At 40.8% G+C, this 20,324-nt stretch overlaps 1 protein-coding gene across 5 annotated transcripts in view; it reads right to left on the minus strand.

Moving 5' to 3' along the window:
- Positions 1 to 7,022: 7,022 nt before the first annotated feature.
- The window catches only part of TMEM65 (transmembrane protein 65), a 34,605-nt gene continuing 21,303 nt past the window's right edge, over positions 7,023 to 20,324 (minus strand). For all 5 annotated transcript variants that reach the window (XM_074577781.1, XM_074577779.1, XM_074577782.1 and 2 more), the window contains 6 exons: positions 17,555 to 17,599; positions 15,586 to 15,653; positions 14,239 to 14,293; positions 12,991 to 13,033; positions 11,855 to 11,960; positions 7,023 to 10,315 (listed from right to left, as the gene is read on the minus strand). In XM_074577781.1, coding sequence (XP_074433882.1) covers positions 10,220 to 10,315; positions 11,855 to 11,960; positions 12,991 to 13,033; positions 14,239 to 14,293; positions 15,586 to 15,653; positions 17,555 to 17,599 — 413 coding nt within the window. In that variant the 3' untranslated portion in view covers positions 7,023 to 10,219. The remainder of the gene's footprint in view (positions 10,316 to 11,854; positions 11,961 to 12,990; positions 13,034 to 14,238; positions 14,294 to 15,585; positions 15,654 to 17,554; positions 17,600 to 20,324) is intronic.

The raw sequence follows: 20,324 nt of genomic DNA on the forward strand, positions 1-20,324 counted from the left end.
CTCTGAGACATGCTGGCTACACTGCAGCACACTTGAAGTCTTATGGAGGTGAGCCAAGGGCTCCTGAGGTAATAGGAGCCAACAGAGAAACAGCAGTGAAATGCCCCAAAGGAATTAAGAGGTATTCTTCTGAGAAGGTGACACAGCCGACAGCCCTGCTGAAGTGCCTCTACACCAATGCACACAGCATGGGCAACAAACAGGACTTGGAAGCCACCATGCTGATAGAAAGCTATGACCTAGTTCCCATTACTGAAACCTGGTGGGATGAATCCCATGACTGGAGTGCAGCTATCAATGGCTACAGGCTGTTCAGAAGAGAGAGGTGAGGAAGGAGGGGCAGATGCCCTACATCACGAAATGGATAGAGTGTGAAGAGCTGCCTCTGAAGAGTAGCCATGACTAGGTTGAAAGCTTATGAGTATAAATAAGAGACCCAGGCAACAAAGGGAACATTGCGGTTGGAGTCTACTACAGGCCGCCAGATCAAGGGGCACCCATGGATGAAGCCTTCTTACTCCAGCTATGGGAGGCATCACACTCGCAGGCTCTTGTCCTGCTGCGGGGACTTCAACCATCCCAACATCTGCTGGAAAAGTAGCACAGCGAGCTGTAGGCAATCCAGGAGACTCCTGGAGTGCATTGAGGATAACTTCTTAAGCCAGGTAATAGACAGACCTACCAGAGACGATGCAATACTGGACCTCTTGGTCACCAATGGAAGTGAGCTTATTGGTGACATCAAGACTGGAGGCAGCCTGGGCTGCAGTGATCATGCACTGGTGGAGTTTGCAGCCCTGAGGGATATGGGTCAGGCGAAGAGTAAAGCCAGGACCCTGAATTTTAGGAAAGCAAAATTCCAGCTCTTCAAGGAGTTAGTCAAAAGGACCCCCTGGGAAACTGCCCTCAGGGACAAGGGAGCAGAACAGAGTTGGCAGATCCTTAAGGACGCTTTCCTTAGAGTGCAAGAGGTGTAAATCCCCAAGCGTAAGAAATCAGGAAAAGGAGGCAAAGGTGACTGAGTTGAGACCTGCTGGTCAAACTAAAGGGCAAGAAGGACATGCAGTGGAAGCAGGGACAGGTGTCCTGGGAAGAGCAGAGGGACGCTGACAGGTTGTGTAGGGATGGGGTCAGGAAGGCCAAGGCACAGCTGGAGCTGAACTTGGCACGGGACACAAAGAATAATAAGAAGGGCTTCTACAGGTATGTCAACCAGAAAAGGAAGGTCAAAGAAAGTGTACCCCCTACCAACCACCACCCCCGGAAAACAAGACTGACAAACTGGTAACAATGCACTAGAAGGCAGCTAAGGTAGTCAACAACTTTTTTGCCTCAGTCTTCGCTGGCAACCTCTCTCCCCACATCTCTGGAGTGGATGGACCGCAAGGCAGGGAGAGCAAAGTCCCTCCCACTGTAAGAGATCAGGTTTGTGACCACCTGAGGAACCTGAACAAACACAAGTCTATGGGACCTGATGAGACGCATCCCAGAGTTCTGAGGGAACTGGCTGATGTAGTTGCCAAGCCATTCTCCGTGATATTTAAAAAGTCATGGCAGTCAGCTGAAGTCCCCAGTGACTGGAAAATAGGAAACATTGCACCCATTTTTAAAAAGTGTAGAAAGGAGGACCCCGGGGACTACCAACCTCTCAGCCTCATCTCTGTGCCTGGGAAGATCACGGAATAGATCCTCCAAGAAGGTATGCCGAGGTGCTTGGAGGACAGGGAAGTGATTCAAGACAGCCAGTGTGGCTTCACCAAGGGCAAGTCTTGCCTGACTAATCTAGTGGCCTTCTATGACAGAGTGATGACTACATCAGTGGACAAGGGAAGGGCTACGGATGTCAACTATCTGGACTTCTATAAGGCCTTTGACACAGTCTCCCACAACATCCTTCTCTCTAAATTGGAGAGTTATGGGTTTGATGGGTGGACTGTTTGGTGGATGAGGAATTGGCTGGGTTGTTGCATCCAGAGAGTAGTGGTCAGCGGCTCCATTGTCCAGATGGAGATCAGTGATCAGGTGACTCTCAGGGTTCTGTATTGGGATCAGTACTATTTAATATCTTCCTCAATGACATAGACAGTGGGATTGTGTGCACCCTCAGCAAGTTTGCAGATGACACCAAGCTGAGCGGTGTGGCTGATAGGCCTGAGGGAAGGGATGCCATCCAGAGGGACCTGAACACGCTTGAGAAGTGGGCCCAGGTGAACCTCATGAGGTTCAACAACACTAAGTGCAAGGTCCTGCAGGTGGGTCAGCGCAATAATGAGGGTGGTGAAACACTGTCACAGGTTGCCCAGAGAAGTGGTAGACGCCCCGTCCCTGGAAACACTCAAGGTCAGGTTGGACGGGGCTCTGAGCAACCTGCTCTATTTGAAGATGTCCCTGCTCGTTGCAGGGGGGTTGGACTAGATGATCATTTTTACAGGTCCCTTCCAACCCAAACTATTCTATGATTAAGGGGGAAAAGAAAGTGCATCCTAATAACTTTTCCCATTTTAGATTCAAAGTGAGAAAACAGACTATGTGTTTACATGTGATGCTGTCTTAACAGCATTTATCTGCTAGGAACCATATGATAATAGTTTTAAAATATGCTGAGTATTATATTATCATATAGGAAAAAAACCCCACACTATCGTTCTCAATAAACATTTACAATTACAAGCACAAACCAGAAACAGCAACTCCTGCTTTCACAGGCTGATTGCACATATGGGGAGCACCCTAATTCACTAAACTGGAAAATAAAAAGATTAACAAATAAAACACACAAAATCCACCACCTCTGTTCACTATGATTCAGTTTAAATTAGAGTCAAGTCAATACAGGACCTGCGCCAAAGTGGTTTTCATCAGATGGAACTCAGAAACCTTCTAGCTTTGTAACCATCAGGGAACTTCCAGAACAAAAGACACCGGTTTAGACTGAAACACTGCTGTTGTTGCTTTCCAGATACTTTAATGAAAATAATCATTTGTTTGTATTTCTTTGAAAGGAGGGTGCATTTCCTTTCTGTGTTCTCCTCTTTTGCAATTATATTCTTCAATGTTTCATGATGTGCCCCCCACACTGGCATCAGAACCACAAGTGACTCAAGGAGGCACAAGCAAACCCAGCATTGAGAGGGGGCAGCTGCAGAACATTCACAAAAATCATCATTTTTTTTTGTAGGCCACAATTCTCTTAATGATTCATCAGTAACACCATTTGCTACATCATACTATTGGCCTTTACTTGGCCTACCTTGTATTACACCAACTTTCAGCAACATCAAGCTGACAGCATTTAGCAGCCCAACACTTGTAAGTATGCTATTAAGTACCTTTTTGTTGGCCAATCTGTTTATTTTAACAGATTGCATTTTTCAAGGAAAGTAATTTACAACAGAGAACCCCGCTGGTGTGAGACACCTGACATTTGCATTGTTTGTCAGGGAGCTGAAATGAAAACAAAAAAGTCGTAATGTGCCACCCACGCGGAATATTACAGAGAACAGCCATCCAGAAAGGAGGAGCTCTTCCCCGCTGGAAAAGCTTCTAAGAGAGTTCTAAGAGAGTTTCTACGGGAGTCATTTGTTTCCCTGTCACCGCTTTTGCTACCAAGCTGCTCCACATGCAATACCAGTAGGTTTGCTTTACAACAGTAAACAGCTTCCATCCAACGAGCTAGTTATTTCATGTTGAAATAAACTTCCCCTTCATGTACAAGCCAGCTGCACGATTAATAATTTCACTGATCAAAAGCAACAAGGTGCAGGCCAGGCTGATCAGAACCTGGGCAAACTCTGGGCAAAGGATAGGGCTGGAACTCCAATAGGCTCCAAATGCCATGGCTTGGAGAATAATAGAAGACCATAAGGATTAACATAAACATTGTATTTTCAGTGCAGAGGCTGTATGGCGGTAACCTCCTACCTGCAGGGCATGATCAGTCCCGTCCTGAACTGGACAACTGCAACACATCAGACAAAATACATTCTCCAGTGCTGGATTCCACCTTCGGCAAAGGGGTCATGGGGTATGTAACCCAGGGGAAGTTGCCCAGCTGTAACATGGAAAGTCTACATTTAGGCAGAGAAATCCCATTTCAGGTATCCCCCTAACATATATGAAAACTGAGCCTTGAAGCCTGCAGGATATCCACAACTGACCCAAACCATTCACCTGTCATCCGGGTGACACATGGAAACACGACATGCAACTGCGTTTTGGCTTTCCCACGACTTTGTAACCTGCTAAAACATAGACTTGTAGACATACGGAGATAGATATCCTAAGAGATGCTAAAGTTTCCAATGCAGGAAGCCACTTTTTTAATATCCAGATGAGGGACTGTCCTGTTCCTCAGCGCGTCAGCATAACAACCCTTGGCACAAACTCACACAATCCAACAAAATGATTTCTTTTCCCAGAGGAACCATCGCACTGCCTGATGGCCTTTACAAGGCAGCTGAGGACGACTATAAATGAAGATGCAAGTGCCTCTCAGCGTGACCTCTTCTTGGGATGTCTTCCTACAGGGGATGGCTCTGGTCACAGCATCTCTCCCAGTCCTGCCATCCCTTAGAGGTTTTGGTGCTCTGCTAGAGGAAAGCGGGTAGAAGGAAAACACCCCCCCTTCAGTGTTCCTACACAAAATGGGGCAAGAAACTAATCAGGGGAAACCACGCAGAGATAAAGTTACTCGCAGATCTGCATCAAAGCTCATCTGAACCTTCACCAAAAGGGGCTGTTTTCTTTTTAAGATCTTACTGTCTTTTGATGCGCTCTTTGGCAGTTGAATTGCAAAGGTAAATCACCTGTAATCATTCTCCTCTTCCATTCAAGGACTCTTGTGTTCAAAAGGGGGTATTTTACTATCATTTTTCCTTTGACAATTACTTCTACGCAGGGATTATTGGCAGCTCAGTAGCTGAGATGTGCAGAAAAGCCACGCTGAGGGAGGGAAGCCTCATCAGCTCTTTCTTCCAATCTCCCAGCATGTTAAAAGCACTCTGAGGCACAGAGAACAGCAGGGAAGCAGCATGAATGCAAATCATAGTTTTTTTCCTCTTTTAATAGATCTTCTATGTCTCCCCATGCAGGGAAAATGACCCGGCAGAATCCTGTTCTCCACCCCGTCCTCCTTGTTCCTACCTGGAAGTAACAGATAGGCCATTTTCAGCAAAAAACGGATAGCATCACCATGGTGCAAACAGATCCCTCTGCCAGATCCAAGCAGCAGTGCTGTGCAAAGGCAAGGCGACACTCCATGTTACTGCGCTACTATCCTGCTCAATCACAACCTCTTCCCAACAGGAACGGCAGCTGTAGGTTCAATGCAGCAAATCTTACTCTTTGGATAAATGTTTTCTAATCAGTGAATGGTCTCCTTCAGTACATTTCATAATCCATTGCAAAATAATCTATTTACTGATAGATAATGTCAATGCTGACAGGTTTGGAAGGGTTTAGACCCTCTAGGCAAGAGCATAAAGCCCTTTTCATAATCAAAAATATATAAATAAGAACCTCTGATAAGCACAGTATCAAGAACAGAACACAAAATGGACACAAAATTCATCAGGTTTAAAGTTTCAAATAATTTTGGTATTTCACAGCAACTTAGTCTTTGCACACACATACACAGAAGGACAAACTCAAGAGCCTGCGGTGTAGCATTCATAGCTGCATCGTTATTGAAGCCACTTACTTCGATACCTATGGACTACTAAGGTGAAGACTGTTAAACCAACTGTTTCCTGCCAGTTCTCTCCAAGCTGCTGCAAGAGGCCTTATCTTGGTTGGCATCATCTTCTTACAGGAGAGATACCACATCAGCACTTCACGCTCCCTGGTGCTACCCAAGGTCACTCTTCCCAATTACGTACCTGAGGCTCAAAGACTGCCCTGCTCAAACCCTACTGCCTACAGGCTCTTGGGGGAGCAGGGGGAGGGAAGCTCCCAGGTCTCTGTTGAAGGTGGGGTTTGTTTTGACTGGGAGGGAGGTAGCCTTCCAAAACAAAACAAAGAAGTTCTTCTGCATTTATCTTGGCTAGCTTTGAAATTCCAAGTTTGCCCAAAACCCTCCATTCCCCCCTACCCCAATACTATTTTGAAGCAATACTCTGGATGTCAAGGGTCCTGAACATGGAGAGAAGGGTAAAAGCCTTTACAAACGTTAAATAAAGACTTTAAAACAAGAGCTTAAATTTGTGTTATGAGAGCATTAACTGCAATCTGGCGTAGCTCTAGCTATTTTCTTAATATTTTAGGTTAAAAAATTCCAGAGGCATAAGACTCTTGGAGCAGGATGATAATTCCTCAATCTTTTATTAAGGTCTTCAGTTTATATACCGCCGCTCTGTCAGCTTGTCACTACACCATGTAAAACATCAGAGAGAGAAGAAGAAAACGTCGACCAGAAGTGCAGTAGACTCTCTGAACAACATCAGTGGAGAGTTCTGCTAGACAACGCAACCAGAAGAAAGTAACAGCCTACCTACACGGGTTGTCAAAACGGGATGAGACCATCCTTCCAGTACAGAGGTTTTACTCACAGCACTTTGTACACAGACAACCACAAAAGGGACTGACCAAGGAGTGAAAAAAGAAAAAAAAAAAAAAAAAAGACGAACTGAAGAGCTCCAAAGTCCAGGAAAGTTCAAAAAGGCGTAGTTTGCATACAAAAACTCAGGTAATTCCAGAAGTTCAAGTGCAAGCGGACTTTTGACTAATATTAATCAAACACGCCACCAATTTGCCATGCAAACATTTTAATTGTTTAAATTGCTCTCTTCCAAGCATGAAGAGACAGAAGTACCACTCCACAGTGGTATTTCCTATGACAGTGACAAAGGACCACCTGCTTATAACTTAATAAATTCCTGTTTTGTATAACTGAGGCTGAATACCCACAGGATATTATTAACATTTCCCCTCCAGCATCTGGTCTAATAAAGAAACACAGAACAGCTTTGCTGTAGTACAAAAGTTTACAGAAAGTTCGACAATTTAATTAAAGACAATACAAAATATGTTGTCTGAATTCAAATAATTTATGTAAAAGTACATGAATGAGAAAATATTGGCGAGAAGATTTGGGTAACCATATTATCAGATGCATGTTCTTTGTCCCTAGAGATAACATACAGTCAAAAATACATTTGTTACAATAAAAGACAGCATTTTAAAATAAACACAATTTCAGGTCTACCAGCCCTTTAACGCGAAAAATTCCTGTTAACACAGGACAACCTGATAGAATAAAAAAAAAGGAGCAATACTGTAGTCTCTGAATAAGCCTGTAGTGTTTGTTTTTCCTTTTATCGAGGAGGGAGAAGACAACAGAAAATAGAGGATTGTTTTGTTAGTGCTCAGTCTTCTCAGTTACGTGTTTTAACAAGCGTGATCAGAGCATCAGGGATTACTTTCATCCATATACCCCAGAAAAACCCACCTCCTTGCGAGGAGACAGGGTGCAGATCAGGCACAGATCTTCCCTTCCCCACGAAGCAGCACCACATCCACCCAAGAGTGGATCCTGCAGGCAAAGCAACCTGCCCCTGCTGTACTCAGGGTGGCGGCTCGGCCCCAACAAGCACTTTCTCTCAGCCTCCAGCAGAGCCACTACTCCTCTCAAATCACAAGTTATTTCTTCACGTTTGTCAAATATTGAAACCTCAGAAGTCACCTTCTCGATTACGGTATCAGACAACAGCCTGAAACACCCAAGATCTCTTACCATGTGTCACTTGCCCTCCACATTTTTGTGGTCAGTTAAATAGTTTAACAAGACGACACATGATTAATTTCTTTGAAGATATTTTAGTTCATTGATTCTCGATAAAAGCATTGGTTTGCAGTACAATAATTTGACATACAGCAACAAAACGTACTCGGTTTACATGCACAAGCTATTTAACAATAGTACACGGTCTTTCCTATTACCATTATAAAATGAAAACTACTGTGACAGCTGACACAGCCTTCCGATTGTTCTCATGAGCTCTAAAAACGTGATGAAAACAGTGTTCCAGTTGGTACGACGGCAAAGAACAGAGGTTTGGCCACTGCTGGAACATTCCAATGAAGATGCCAGTATCATAATGGGAAACAGCACTGGAATTACTGTAAAAACAGCTACAAAAAAAGCTACACAAAATTGTTTTGGTGTGTATTTCAGTTTTAAAAAAAGAACATGTGGGAAATACTTAACAGCTTTGTATAGAAACATTCCAAAAATGAAAGTGTATGCAGAGGAAGAAAAGTTAGAATTTAAGGCAAGAAAAATGCGTGGATGACTAAAAAAACCACTGAAGTACCGTAAACCAGCAGCAATCTGTTGGGCAAAGTGCATAATTTTCTAGCAGGACTGGTTTTTGCAGGTTGTATTTTTTTGTGGTTGGAAGTTTTTTTGTTGTTGGAGGGTTTTTTTGTTGTTGGAGTTTTTTGTAATAAAGCTCCCAACTTTGAAAATGCAAGCCAAAACTCCTCTGCATTTGTGTTCTATGCCTGGCTGAGATTTCTTTCAGTTTTACAGTTTGGTCCAGATTCTCATGGTTTAATGTACAAAGTACAGTACTTGCTACTAGGACTACTCACTGTAAGTTTTCAAAGTCTGCTTTTCAAAAAACAGACACAACACTGTCCCCTTCATTAAAGGTTGATGTCAAAGTTTCAGTACTGCTGTTAAAGGGCTTCTAGAAATGAGAACAGAGAAGTCAGATTTATGACCAAAAGAAAAGCAACGAGCTCTGTAGAATGTACACATGATTTTTCCTATAGTAAATAGAAGTCATCAGGGGACTTAAATTATTATTTTTTTACAAAAACATTTATTTCTAGGTTTCAGAAGTGCTAAAAATTCCAGCAATAAAACTCTCCAAGTGCCCTGGCTGTGCCTCTCTTTTTAGTGTCTTTTCCAAATGGGTAATCAAACAGGCAAGAAACCTTCTCTAGTCAACAATTACCAATTTAGCATTATGCTATTGGCAAGTCAGAGCCTGAAATATTATGAATATTCCATAGTTGTAATCAATTTATTCATGACCATATAAAAAAAGCACAGTTACATGTGACTGCACTGTTGGATCTAGAATACACCAAGTAAGAGTGCAAAAATAAAAGGCAAAAAAGGAAAAAGGCCTCAAGTCGTCTTTTTTTGTTGTCTTGGGTTTTTTTTTTTTTACTAATTGTCTCACAGCAAAAAAAAATAAAGTAGCAAAGTCTTAATCTTAAATACAAAGTTATAATCTGCAAATCAGGTCCTCTAATCCAGACAGATGGTACACTTTATTGTTTCAGCTGAACCACCCATTCTAAACTCGCAATGGCAGCACTCGTTCATACCCTGATGTGTTCCCCAGCCTCATCCAATCAACTATTCACACCTTAAAATTTTAAGTAGAACAATAAAAAAAGTTGTTTGTTGTTTTGAAACAGTTGGTCTGAATTCTTTAATACCACACTCCAAACTCAGGAAGACAAATTTAAGGATATCTCATTTCATGTCTCAAAATATTTTTTACAAAGGAGAAAAAAAGGCGTGAACATGGAAGTACAGAAGGTGCTAAAACACCACTAAAAAATGGACTTGGTAAAGAGCCTACACTGGAAACACTTACCTTGTCCAAGCATTAAAATGATCATCTCAGAAGACAATTCAGAGACACTTAGTCAGAATTGTGAAAAAATGCAAACTAGACTGTCATAGGTCACTGAAATACCTAAACTAAAGGCAGCGCAAAACGAGGGCTGGTGAGAGGGCAACCAGTCATCTTGCAAAGTGAGGGACTTCAAATTACTCATCACTGATCTCCTGAATAATCTGCATTGAAGGACCTGATGAACAGCAGTGAAATTTTTGTCATGCAATTACAACTGTTAAGCAACTAATATGCAACTCAAGAGTGATACTGTCATCCATGGTGGATTATTAAAGTAATAATCCATTCAAGAATAAGGTCAAAGGGGAAAGTGGTAAACATCAGTTGCCATAAGTGAAAACACTTCAAAAATTTACAATTAAATAAAAAGTTAGATGATATCTTATAAAAAGAAGTACTGAACACAACAAAGCCACAATAAATTAGTGTTTCCATAAAATGACATGCTGAAGGTTTTGTTCCCAAGTCTATACATTTTTTTACTGTCTGTTAATTCCTAAATATTGACAGCGTAATTGAATAATTGAGGTACAGTAGTTTACATCTGTATATGTCTTGTAAAAAGGTTAATTTTTTTCTTCCAGTTTTTCTTCCTCATCGCCAAAGAACAACAAAGGAAACATTCCTAAAATGCAGCCAATGGTCACTCCAATAGCTTTACCCTGGAGAGAGGGGGGAAAAAATTAAGTTTCTCACTGATCAATGAGTTGTTACTCATTTGCTGTGTAGTACCAACTCAACCAGGAAAACCTTTGTTCTAGTTTTCTGTTGGGAGCCACACTTTTCTTAGCATGCAGACTAGAAACAGAATCTATGAGAGAGAGACAGATATGACAAGGTTAGAAACAGCGTGTGCTGTGATAAAAGACAATTCTGAATAAGGAGGAGCGGCATGACCCATGAAGAGCTGCACAGGTGGTAAGGGAGGAGACAGAGATTCAAAGGATTTAATAGGATGGCCAGGAAGACAGGGAAGGAAAAAAAAAAGACCCACACACGTTTTAGGTACAATTATAAATGTATCCAGTAATGTGAATTATCAAAGTCAGGAATGAGGAATTCCTTGCAACCAAAATGGCTTGTAAAGGCACGAGGCAAAGACACACACACACACAAAAAAAAGATTGGAAAAAATTTCACAATTGACCTAGATGTAAAAGTCAAGAGGAGAGGAAAGAAGTAAGACAGGCAACATACAAACCACATCACCAGCAGTCGGTGGATAATGTTGAGAAACTTGAGAGGGTGGGTAAAAAAGAAAAAACGCTAGCACACAGGCAAAGATGCTCAGAAGACTTCTCACAGAAAAATGCTGTGAATGAACTGCAGCGCAATGACAGGCTTTTGCCACACTCAGCTTCCACTGAGAAGCTCTTACGTTGGACAGACTAGAGGGCAGCCCACTCACAACATGCCAGTTCTTCTCTGCTCAATGCTTTGATCTATCACTGCTAAAAGCAGACTTTTCCCACCTGCAACTTTTCCTCAGCAAGTGTTATTTTCTCTTCCCTTAAATCTGCAAAGATATTTTTCCCCATGAAGGTTCATTCTGGCAAAGTGAAAGAAACATCTGTTTCTTTACTCAGTTTCTTATCATCTGTTTCTTTCACCAAAATAAACTAACACTCTTATTGCTGAAGTGGGACTGCTTCAAATGTTTAAATGTTAAGTAAGTAATCATCCTGAAAATGAATCTGCAAGATGAGTATCCCGTAACTGTAAACTCAGGCAGTGAATATTGCTCAAATACTAAAAGTTTACCCAGGGGAAATCTAATTTCATATCCAAGTTAATTATAGAATATTAGAAATGAATACATACTGGTACAGGCACAGGAATAGCAGGCACTTGACAAAGAATGTGTAGGAGTAAACTACTAAGGGGTCATAACTTTCAAATAAACTATCTTATCACAGTAGCCAGAGCTCAACCCGGGTACCTGCATAGCATACATGAAGTCACTGCAGAGACTTATTGCTAGTCACTCCTGGCTTGTTGCATACAAAAAACCACGCAAGCCCAAAACAATCCACTCTCACGATGCTTCCTGACACAGGCTCACAACTAAACCTTCCAGGAACTGTGCAAAATGTTGGTGGTCGCTGGGCGTTTAACGGCAGAAGTGCCACAAAGGATTTATCACGTATTAGTTTAAACAAAAAAAGCTCCGTGCAAACAGTGCCCACCTATGGGATACTCACCAAGTGTGCACTGAGACGCGTTTGCCACATATCAGCTTGTTTGGGTGTCAGATCAGGGATTGACAGACCCAGGCGTGAAGCTAAAGCTTCTACATAACCTGCAAGACTGGAAGAACGAGAAAACAAGAACAAACGATTTTGGATCTGACAGTACGTTCTAGTAAGGATTTTGAAATATTTGAAGCACTGAACTTAAAATGAAAAGCTTTTCCTTCAGCATACTGATAAAGCCATCGAGAGGTAAATATGGGAAAGTGTTCAGACTGGTGGTTATATTTTGCAATGTAAGTTAACTAATTTTTTTACTTATTTAATATGCAATATTTCCAGAAAAACTTTATGCAGCAAGACATTTTCAAGGTGTGAATGTTATTATATTTTTGCAGAGCTTGTAAGTAGCCTTTACTGGAGGAAAGGTTACACACACGCACCAGTTAGTAATAAGCCTTGCTATTTGCAGAAAAAAAAAAAAATTAAATGGAAAGTGGGAAAAAAGAGGCATAACAGACAGCTTTACTTGCAGCAATTACTCAGAAATTTCCTTTAAAAAACAAAAGTCGGCTGCATCTGTTTATATCAGAAGTAGGTATGCCTAGATCTGAGGAGATTTCAGATATATAGTTGTTTTATCTCAGGAGAAGGAAATGTCTTCAGATCTAGGCATAACAAACTATCTGAGGAGGCTTATTAGGTATATTCTGTCGCAGCAATATATTATACCACAAAAAAAATTTTTTTTTTCCATTTTGTATTTCCATAAATGCACTTTTTGTAGAAAAAAAATCTAACAGTTCCTTTAAAGCAAGCATTACCTATAGACTATATTGAATCAGGTTAAACGCCAATCCCAATTTTCTTACTTAAACTATATAATACTGTAATAGCAGGAGACTTACTCTATTTCAGAACTATGGCATTGCAGGTTTAACCTCAACAAGAACCACCTAACATTCCAATGTTCTCTTAGCAAGGACAGAATACATTTCTACAGTCACGTAGTTTACCGAAGCAAAATTCAAGAGCTATGATAAAAAATTAAAGCAATTTCAGCAGTTTATATATTTTACTTCAGTAGCACCAGTAGTGTTTGCAAGAGAGGAAAAAAAAAAATATTCTTAATATGAGTTCAGACATACCCCAGTCCAGCTAAATCTGAAACAAGGTTTCCCAAAGCAGCAGCTAGAGGGATGGAGAGGGAAGAGAAGGGGAGAAGGCGGCAAAGTGTTATTTTAATTACAACCAAGACCAACCAGCTTGCCTCCCTCACCCCCCACTCACTCTCGCTCTTCCCAGTATATATAACATAAAAGACTAGAAGTAAGTTTCTTTTATTGTAGCTGTTCTTCTGTCCTTACTACAATTTGTAATGAGAGCAGCAGACTAACAACAATATAGGAAGTGCAGCTATTTTTCTCATATAAATGAGGAAAACTTGACAAATACAAAAAGACAACACTGACACCTGGAAATCAATGCAACAGCTTTTCAGATGGGAGTTAAAAACGGCCACGCGTGGTTGCTGGTTTCATACAGCTAATGCTGGACACCAAGCAAGGCCATCCAGTGCCTGAAGAGGCAGAGGAACACTGGAAATAGAAGGCGCTGTTACTCACGTATGTAACTGATAAACATTTCAACATACCCATGAACTGTGCCAGTTTAGGAATAAACACTTTATGTATGATTGAATAAAGTTGCACACTTAAAATGCAGCAGATCCTGAGATAAACGTGCTTTGTGACTGTCTTGCATTGCAAGAGGGCTGCAAATTTCCAAATTATTAACTTGTTCTGCTCTATACGTTTTCATTTAAGCTATCTGAGTGCTTTCGAGCAATGCTGCGCCTGCAGTTGGCCGATCCATGAGCAGTTTTTTTTTCCTCTGACATTGCAGAGGCACCAAAGCTGTGGAGTAGAGCTTATCAGTTTTGGCCCGGTGCAGGAGCAGGGCTGCTGCTGTGCCTTCCCCTGGTATCACACAGGGGCAGAGAAGCCACCAAGAACATCGGCCAACGCACCAACACCGATCTTCACTTAGCACTGCAAGGAAACAGCACCTTACAAATCCATATAGACACATACATAAATATCACACCCTCGGGAATTTAGCAGTTCCATTACAGAAATGCAAATCCATTTTCCTAAGTGACCCAGGATTTGAACTGTTAGATTAAAGTTGACAAAAACCATTTCAGAGGCTATTTGAATTGAAATTCCATTTCTGCAAATGGAATATGTCCTCGCTTCAACCATAGATTATTTCTTCATTAGGAAAGGCGGGTGCGAGACCAAGGAAGAGCCGTTTCCAGTCCTATGGCCTACTTTCAGCCTAAAATATAGGAATGTGACATATTAGTCTATACATATTACAATTTTATTACTTGCCTGCCATAGTTGAAATTCCTAGGACAACTCCAATTGACAATTCTATTTGGGTTCCCTGAAAAATAAGAGTTTTCTCATTATTTGAGGGATTTGGATTTAAAATAGATGGTATTGATTCAACCGGCAAAAATATTGCTTACTGCTTGCTTTCTTAAAATTGAAAGTATAAATGGACATTACTTCTACTAGATCTGCACAGCTCCTGCCCTTCTGGCATATGTATTTCCCCCTAGGACAAGAAACTACTTTTGATATTCTTTTAATATTTAATATTGTTTCATAATGGCCACCTAATGGACAAAACCATAGTCCCTACCTCTGCATACCATTTTCCCCACTGTAATTCTTAGCTGAATGCAGACTTCTACAAATACTGAGCAAACAAATAAAACGCAGTATCGTAGCTCCCTACTTTTTCAGCTGAAGAAACATAAAATCACACTGAACTGCATGATGAAACAGCAGTGTGTGGCCCAAAGATGAGAGACAAGGGGCATGAATCAACACAGACATGTTCCAGTTATAAGAAAATGCTTTCCACTGTGAGGACAGTCGAGGGTCGGAACAGGTTGTCCAGACCGGCTGTGCAGTCTCTGCCCTTCAAGCTTTTCGAGGACCACAGGATAAAATCACGAACAATTCAATTTGGTCTGACCTTAGAGCTGACGCTGCTTTGAGCAGGAGGTCAGACTAGAGACCCTGAGAAGGTGCTGAGCAGAGCAAAACTAGAGACATAGTGGATCCTGTGGTTCGCTTCCACCTGAATTATCCCACGATTAAAATCACACTGTCAACAATAATCCTACACGAGGAACAGTATCGTTGGCCTTTATCCATCTTCCTGTTCCACTACCCCATTTCATCTTCCAAACAAACAGGAAAATACCTCAAGAGTGTTACTCAGAAATGCCAGTCTACATCAGCACAAATCAGCATCAGCACTAACATTGCCTGCATCACTCAGAACAAAGGAACGCATTAGTAAAAACCCTGAAGACCTGCCCATCAACACTTTATAATCACATTATCGTCAGTTGGTACAAAAAAATGTATTGACTACATGATCATAAATGTGTCTTGCAGCACGAACTGGGAGAGGAAAAAAAAAGCAAGCCTCTTTTCAATTCAGCAAAATTAGTTACAACACTGGCCTTTAGAAGGAACAACACTCCTTTGATTCTGCAAAGGCTCAGTAAAGCATGGACACTTTCTTTAAAAAAGAAAAATTAAAATAGAAATTAGTGAGTCGATACAGAGGGAACGGAGTCCTCCTGAAGCTCTCATTATTTACTACTTGAACAATATGAATCATGCTGACTTCATCACGGAATTACATAATTAACTTACCGCAGCAATCATGATTGCGTTATCCAAAAATCCAAACCCTACAAAAGGTAATGCATTGTGGAAGAACACTAAAAGAAATAAGTAACAAAGAGAAAATAAATATTTATAAGAGAATCTGCTAGTTCACACTAACAACTGAAATGTCAGCCTAATACTGCCTTTAAGAGAAACAAAGACAACATGCACAAAATCCCTTTCCTACTAGTTCTACTGGCGACCTTTTTATTTCTGCCAGGTTTGGTAAAACCCTTTGCTACACATCAGTGTTACTAATGGCTTGGGAAGAACCAGTTAAACCAACTTACTCTTTGCAAATACTTGCACTATTTTGGATGGAAGCCACTTACTTATGCCTACTGGTGCCTAAGAGAAATATTTAAAACTACACAAACTTTGTTACTATTTACAGTCCTTCCAACCGATGTTGCAGTATCACTGAAGATTGCCAAACTGCTTCACCAGATTCCCTGCATTCTTCCCTTGCTCGAAATAAAGCCCTTTTCTCTGCAAGTCCCTCTCCATTCCTGTGCAAGAGCTCCATCTTCTTTGTACGTTCCTAAAAATTCTTATTTTAGGAATATTGCCTGGAGCCGGGCAATTCTTATTCCTTCAGCTAAATCTGCAAACACTGAGGTGGTTTTCACTAGCGTGTCATCCAGCGTTCATTATCTCACTGTTCAACCCAAACTTCTGTATCTTGATTTTGTTTGGCCACTGTGATGAGGACAAGTTAGACTTGAAGCTGAGAGCGCATTTCCTCCAGCTGAGTCTCAAGGCGTAAGCATCATAAGACTAAATACAGCACCGAGGACAGACTACTTGACTAAAAATAGAGCACAGAAAGTTAGCTCTTTCCACTTGTTTAAACATTTAAAATGCATTAGCTATTTAGGTTTGTTTCCCCACCTCAGATGGGAACAATAATTCCTACATTTTATAAACTCAGAGATATGCAAACATATGAAGAGGGAAGAAAGAAGAGCTCATGAATCTGTCAGTCATGTGAAAAGACAATGCTTTGATTCCCTTTTGGATTTACTTCTCGCAGACAGCATGAATCCATGAGCATACAAAAAACAAAGCCACACAAGACATCTTTCATGCTCAGGTACTAGAACACATTTGCACTTCTGTAACTATTTTGTAAGAACACATACACCTTCTTAAATGCACAGGTAAAAGATAAAAGCACAGAATGTATGAAATTTTCCAAATTATTATTATTTTTCTTTTAAACCACCACAGGACAAAAAACCCAAAAAACTTAAATAACAAAAAAGCACACAGATATGCCCAGTATTTTCAAAACGTGGGTACCAAACTCTGGAGCTACAAAGGGAACTCAAATTCTTATCGAAATTGACAGAATTTTGGAATCCATGGAGTAATCGGAACCCCAGGGACCAAGCAAAAAAAACGAAAACAAAACAAAAAACCAAAGAAAAATAAATGTAGGTACCTAGAATAAGAAAATGTTTGAATTTGCTTACCAAGAGAGTATAAAACCACAAAAATACACTGATTTGGAAACTAAATCAGAATTTGAATGACCATGGTATTACAGACAATACCAAATCTATTTCCAATTTCTCTGCAATTTTATCCCACCTCTCGGTCCATTTAAAATATACGTGTCAAGAAGCAAGTCAAAAGTTTCAAGCTTAAGCACAAAACCCCCCACAAGGTACTGCAGCATCAACACCGCTTGGCTTAGAAAAACAATGTTTGCTGCTGGCTTTGAACAGCGTGCTCTCATTTGGGCTTTCTGTCCTACTTTCACTAAATGGTGCACATTCTCCAGCTGAGGTGTTATGAAATAAAGAAGGCAGGGTGACTGTTGGTGCTTGCTTTGATTTTGTTACTCCGTACGACAGGGATGAGGACAGACCAGCACTTATAGGAGAAAGATGAAGCCATTCAAAGACAGATTGCACAAGTACTGAACCACATTCAAACATTCTTCTTTTACCATGTCTCAGTTGTCCTGGAGACGGTGGTGCAACCTCCAACTTTTCTAGAGAAGTCAAAACGAAATGAGAAGTTAGCTACTTCATCACAAATTCACTTTATTATATTATAAAGCGTTTACCAAATTACTAGCAGGCAAAAAAGCAGTTATGTTATCGAACAGCTTTAAAATGTACATAAAAATGCTTCACACCCATATTTTATTATTTCTACAAAACATAACTTGATATTAAAAGCCAAAAAGTCTTAGAATGATATTAAAAGATTAAACTAGTATAAGTGATTATGCAAAGTAGCAGCATATATTAGAAGCAGCCCAATAGCCATCTTTATTACTGAAAATTAAAAAAAACACACAAAAATTAGAAAAATCAGGACATCTAAAGAGAACTGTATTTTATAATTTGTTTTTAGAGGTCCTCCAAGCATGCAGCAGACAACCTTCTTTCCTCCAGAGACAGTCCGAAAAAAACCCTACCATTTCTGTTCTGACAGAAGGCTTCTTTTAACAGCTAGTAGAAAAAAAATACTACGATGGCATTAGAGACTGCTGATTTCAGTAACAGCAGATCACGTTTGGTCATTTGGTGCATGTTTCAGGTATCTTGATATCAAACCATTAAGAGCTTGGAAGGACAAGGACGTCACTCCTGAACCTGACAGAGTACTCTATAGGGAGCTAAGGCTGTATATTAAAGGTGATGCACAAAACACAGTAGCAACAGCTACCTACGTCACAGGGGCAAGGGAAAGAAAATAAGCTACTTTTTTAGGTTTGTGCTTTGTTTTTGTTTTTCTAAGTGTGGATTTTGACCATAAGACCCCTTTTCAAAGCAGGAAAAAAAAAAAAGCTGCCCCAATATCTTCCAGTATTATGAACCCTGAGCTTTTGACAAGTTTCTTCTATACTTTTGGTGAGGTAACTCCTATAGGCAAAGGTAAAAAATGGTAAAACATGACAGGAGCCTACCACACCACCGCAAGTATTCGAATTTTACTTGGGTCAGCCAAGTACATGAAAAGACACCGCTGCAAACACAGGCTGTGATTCATTTAAGCATATGTCTGAACTGTGCAGCCTAGAGTGAATACTCCTGCATCCAAGTCACTCCTATATTCAAAGCTATTGTAAAAGAGAAACTAAAATATTCCCTTAAATTAACTTTCAAAAAAAAAAATGGTTAGACCATAACACCAGTATTCAGCCAACCAGAACACTGACTTCCAAAAGAATTTCATTAATTTAAGGTCTTAAACTATAACAACTTTCAAGCTTTAGCAGTTATTGAAAAGCTGCTTCTTCCCTCTATCCAACAGATAAACTGCGTAAGCTCTACAAACACCAGTTGTACTCATCACGCACGTGGGAGAAGTAAAGCCCAAATACTACAGAAATACACAAAGATATTTCCCCCCCCCCCCCAGAAAACGCCAAGGAATTCACAGATTTATACCTCAGGCTGCAGGAGGAACAAAAGAACATCCCATGGTAAACAGAGGGGAGCCCTGCAAAAGCCATTATTCCACAGACACAGGCATCACTGGTGCCGAACTGCCAAAAACAACTCAGACCAAAATTTTCAGCTTGTGTTCAGGAAGGATGGGACCGAGGGTGGGACCTATTTTCCCAACAGAAACTTCTCCTGCACTTGTCTGCATGTGGTCTCCCCTCCATCCTCGCAGGTTAAGCAAAGCTTTTACAGAAGCACGGAACAGAGACAGCTATCCATATACACAAGCACTGTCCTTTCAGCAGCTTTTCTGAGACTGGAAATTTGTACAACAGTGGGGAATATCAGAGCCACCTTGAACCAAAGAGATTAACCAAAGCCACTGTTTCCAAAAGCTTTAGATGCCCTGAGAGTGGACAGCCAACCTAAGCCAGCACCATCAAGTTCCTGATGAACCTTTCCTAACCTCCTCTTGCTCCATCCTGCTGGATGCCAGGGAGAGAATAAAAACCCAAAATTGCAAATCAAGCACAGGAGGTCACTGAGAGAGTGCTGCCCTCCACGGCCTTCTGCCACCGACCGGCGTGGTTCCTTGGCTTCACGTGACACTGCCACTGAAACCACCCCTGCTGAAGTACCATCTATTCTTCAAGTCTAGTTCTCCATATACAAGAACTTCATGATAAGATAGCTGTAACAGCATACATAAGCTTTCAGGAAACACTCCATTCACTTCTGAGGAAGACATTTTTTCATATTTTGCCCTGATTATGATATCCAGTTAGTTTAGATAATTCCCAAGTGAAGCATTTTGGGTACCAACACGGAAGACAGAAGACTATTCAGTTTGTCACACAATACTAGAAAGCTGTAGAACATCAGTCTTGTGGATTTAACTACAACTGATGTTTAAGTCTGATAGCACATGGCAGTCTACATAATTACACTCTATTCAGAGTAGCTGGAAAGCTATTAAAAAGCTAGAAACCAGCACATAATTGATTTTAGAAACTTATTACCAAAAGGAGGAATTGAGGGCAAGCTTTTGGTAGGAGAAAAACCCCCAATCCTTTATATCTATGAATAATGGGAGTTTCAAGTCACATTAACTATAAAGGACATAAACTGCCTCCTTTAGAGCATAAATTGAGGACTATCTTAGGATGGCCTTAAAAGGAGGGAGGCTGGGGGACACTACTTTGGGGACAGTGGAGAGAGGAAACAGCAAGGGATCAAATGTAAGTGAAAATTACTTTATCATTGCCATAACCTGCTTTGATAGTGTAGGGTTCCTGCTAAATAGCCATTTTCTGAAGGAGG

This window comes from Larus michahellis, chromosome 2, assembly GCF_964199755.1.
Source record: "Larus michahellis chromosome 2, bLarMic1.1, whole genome shotgun sequence".
Lineage (NCBI taxonomy): Eukaryota > Metazoa > Chordata > Aves > Charadriiformes > Laridae > Larus > Larus michahellis.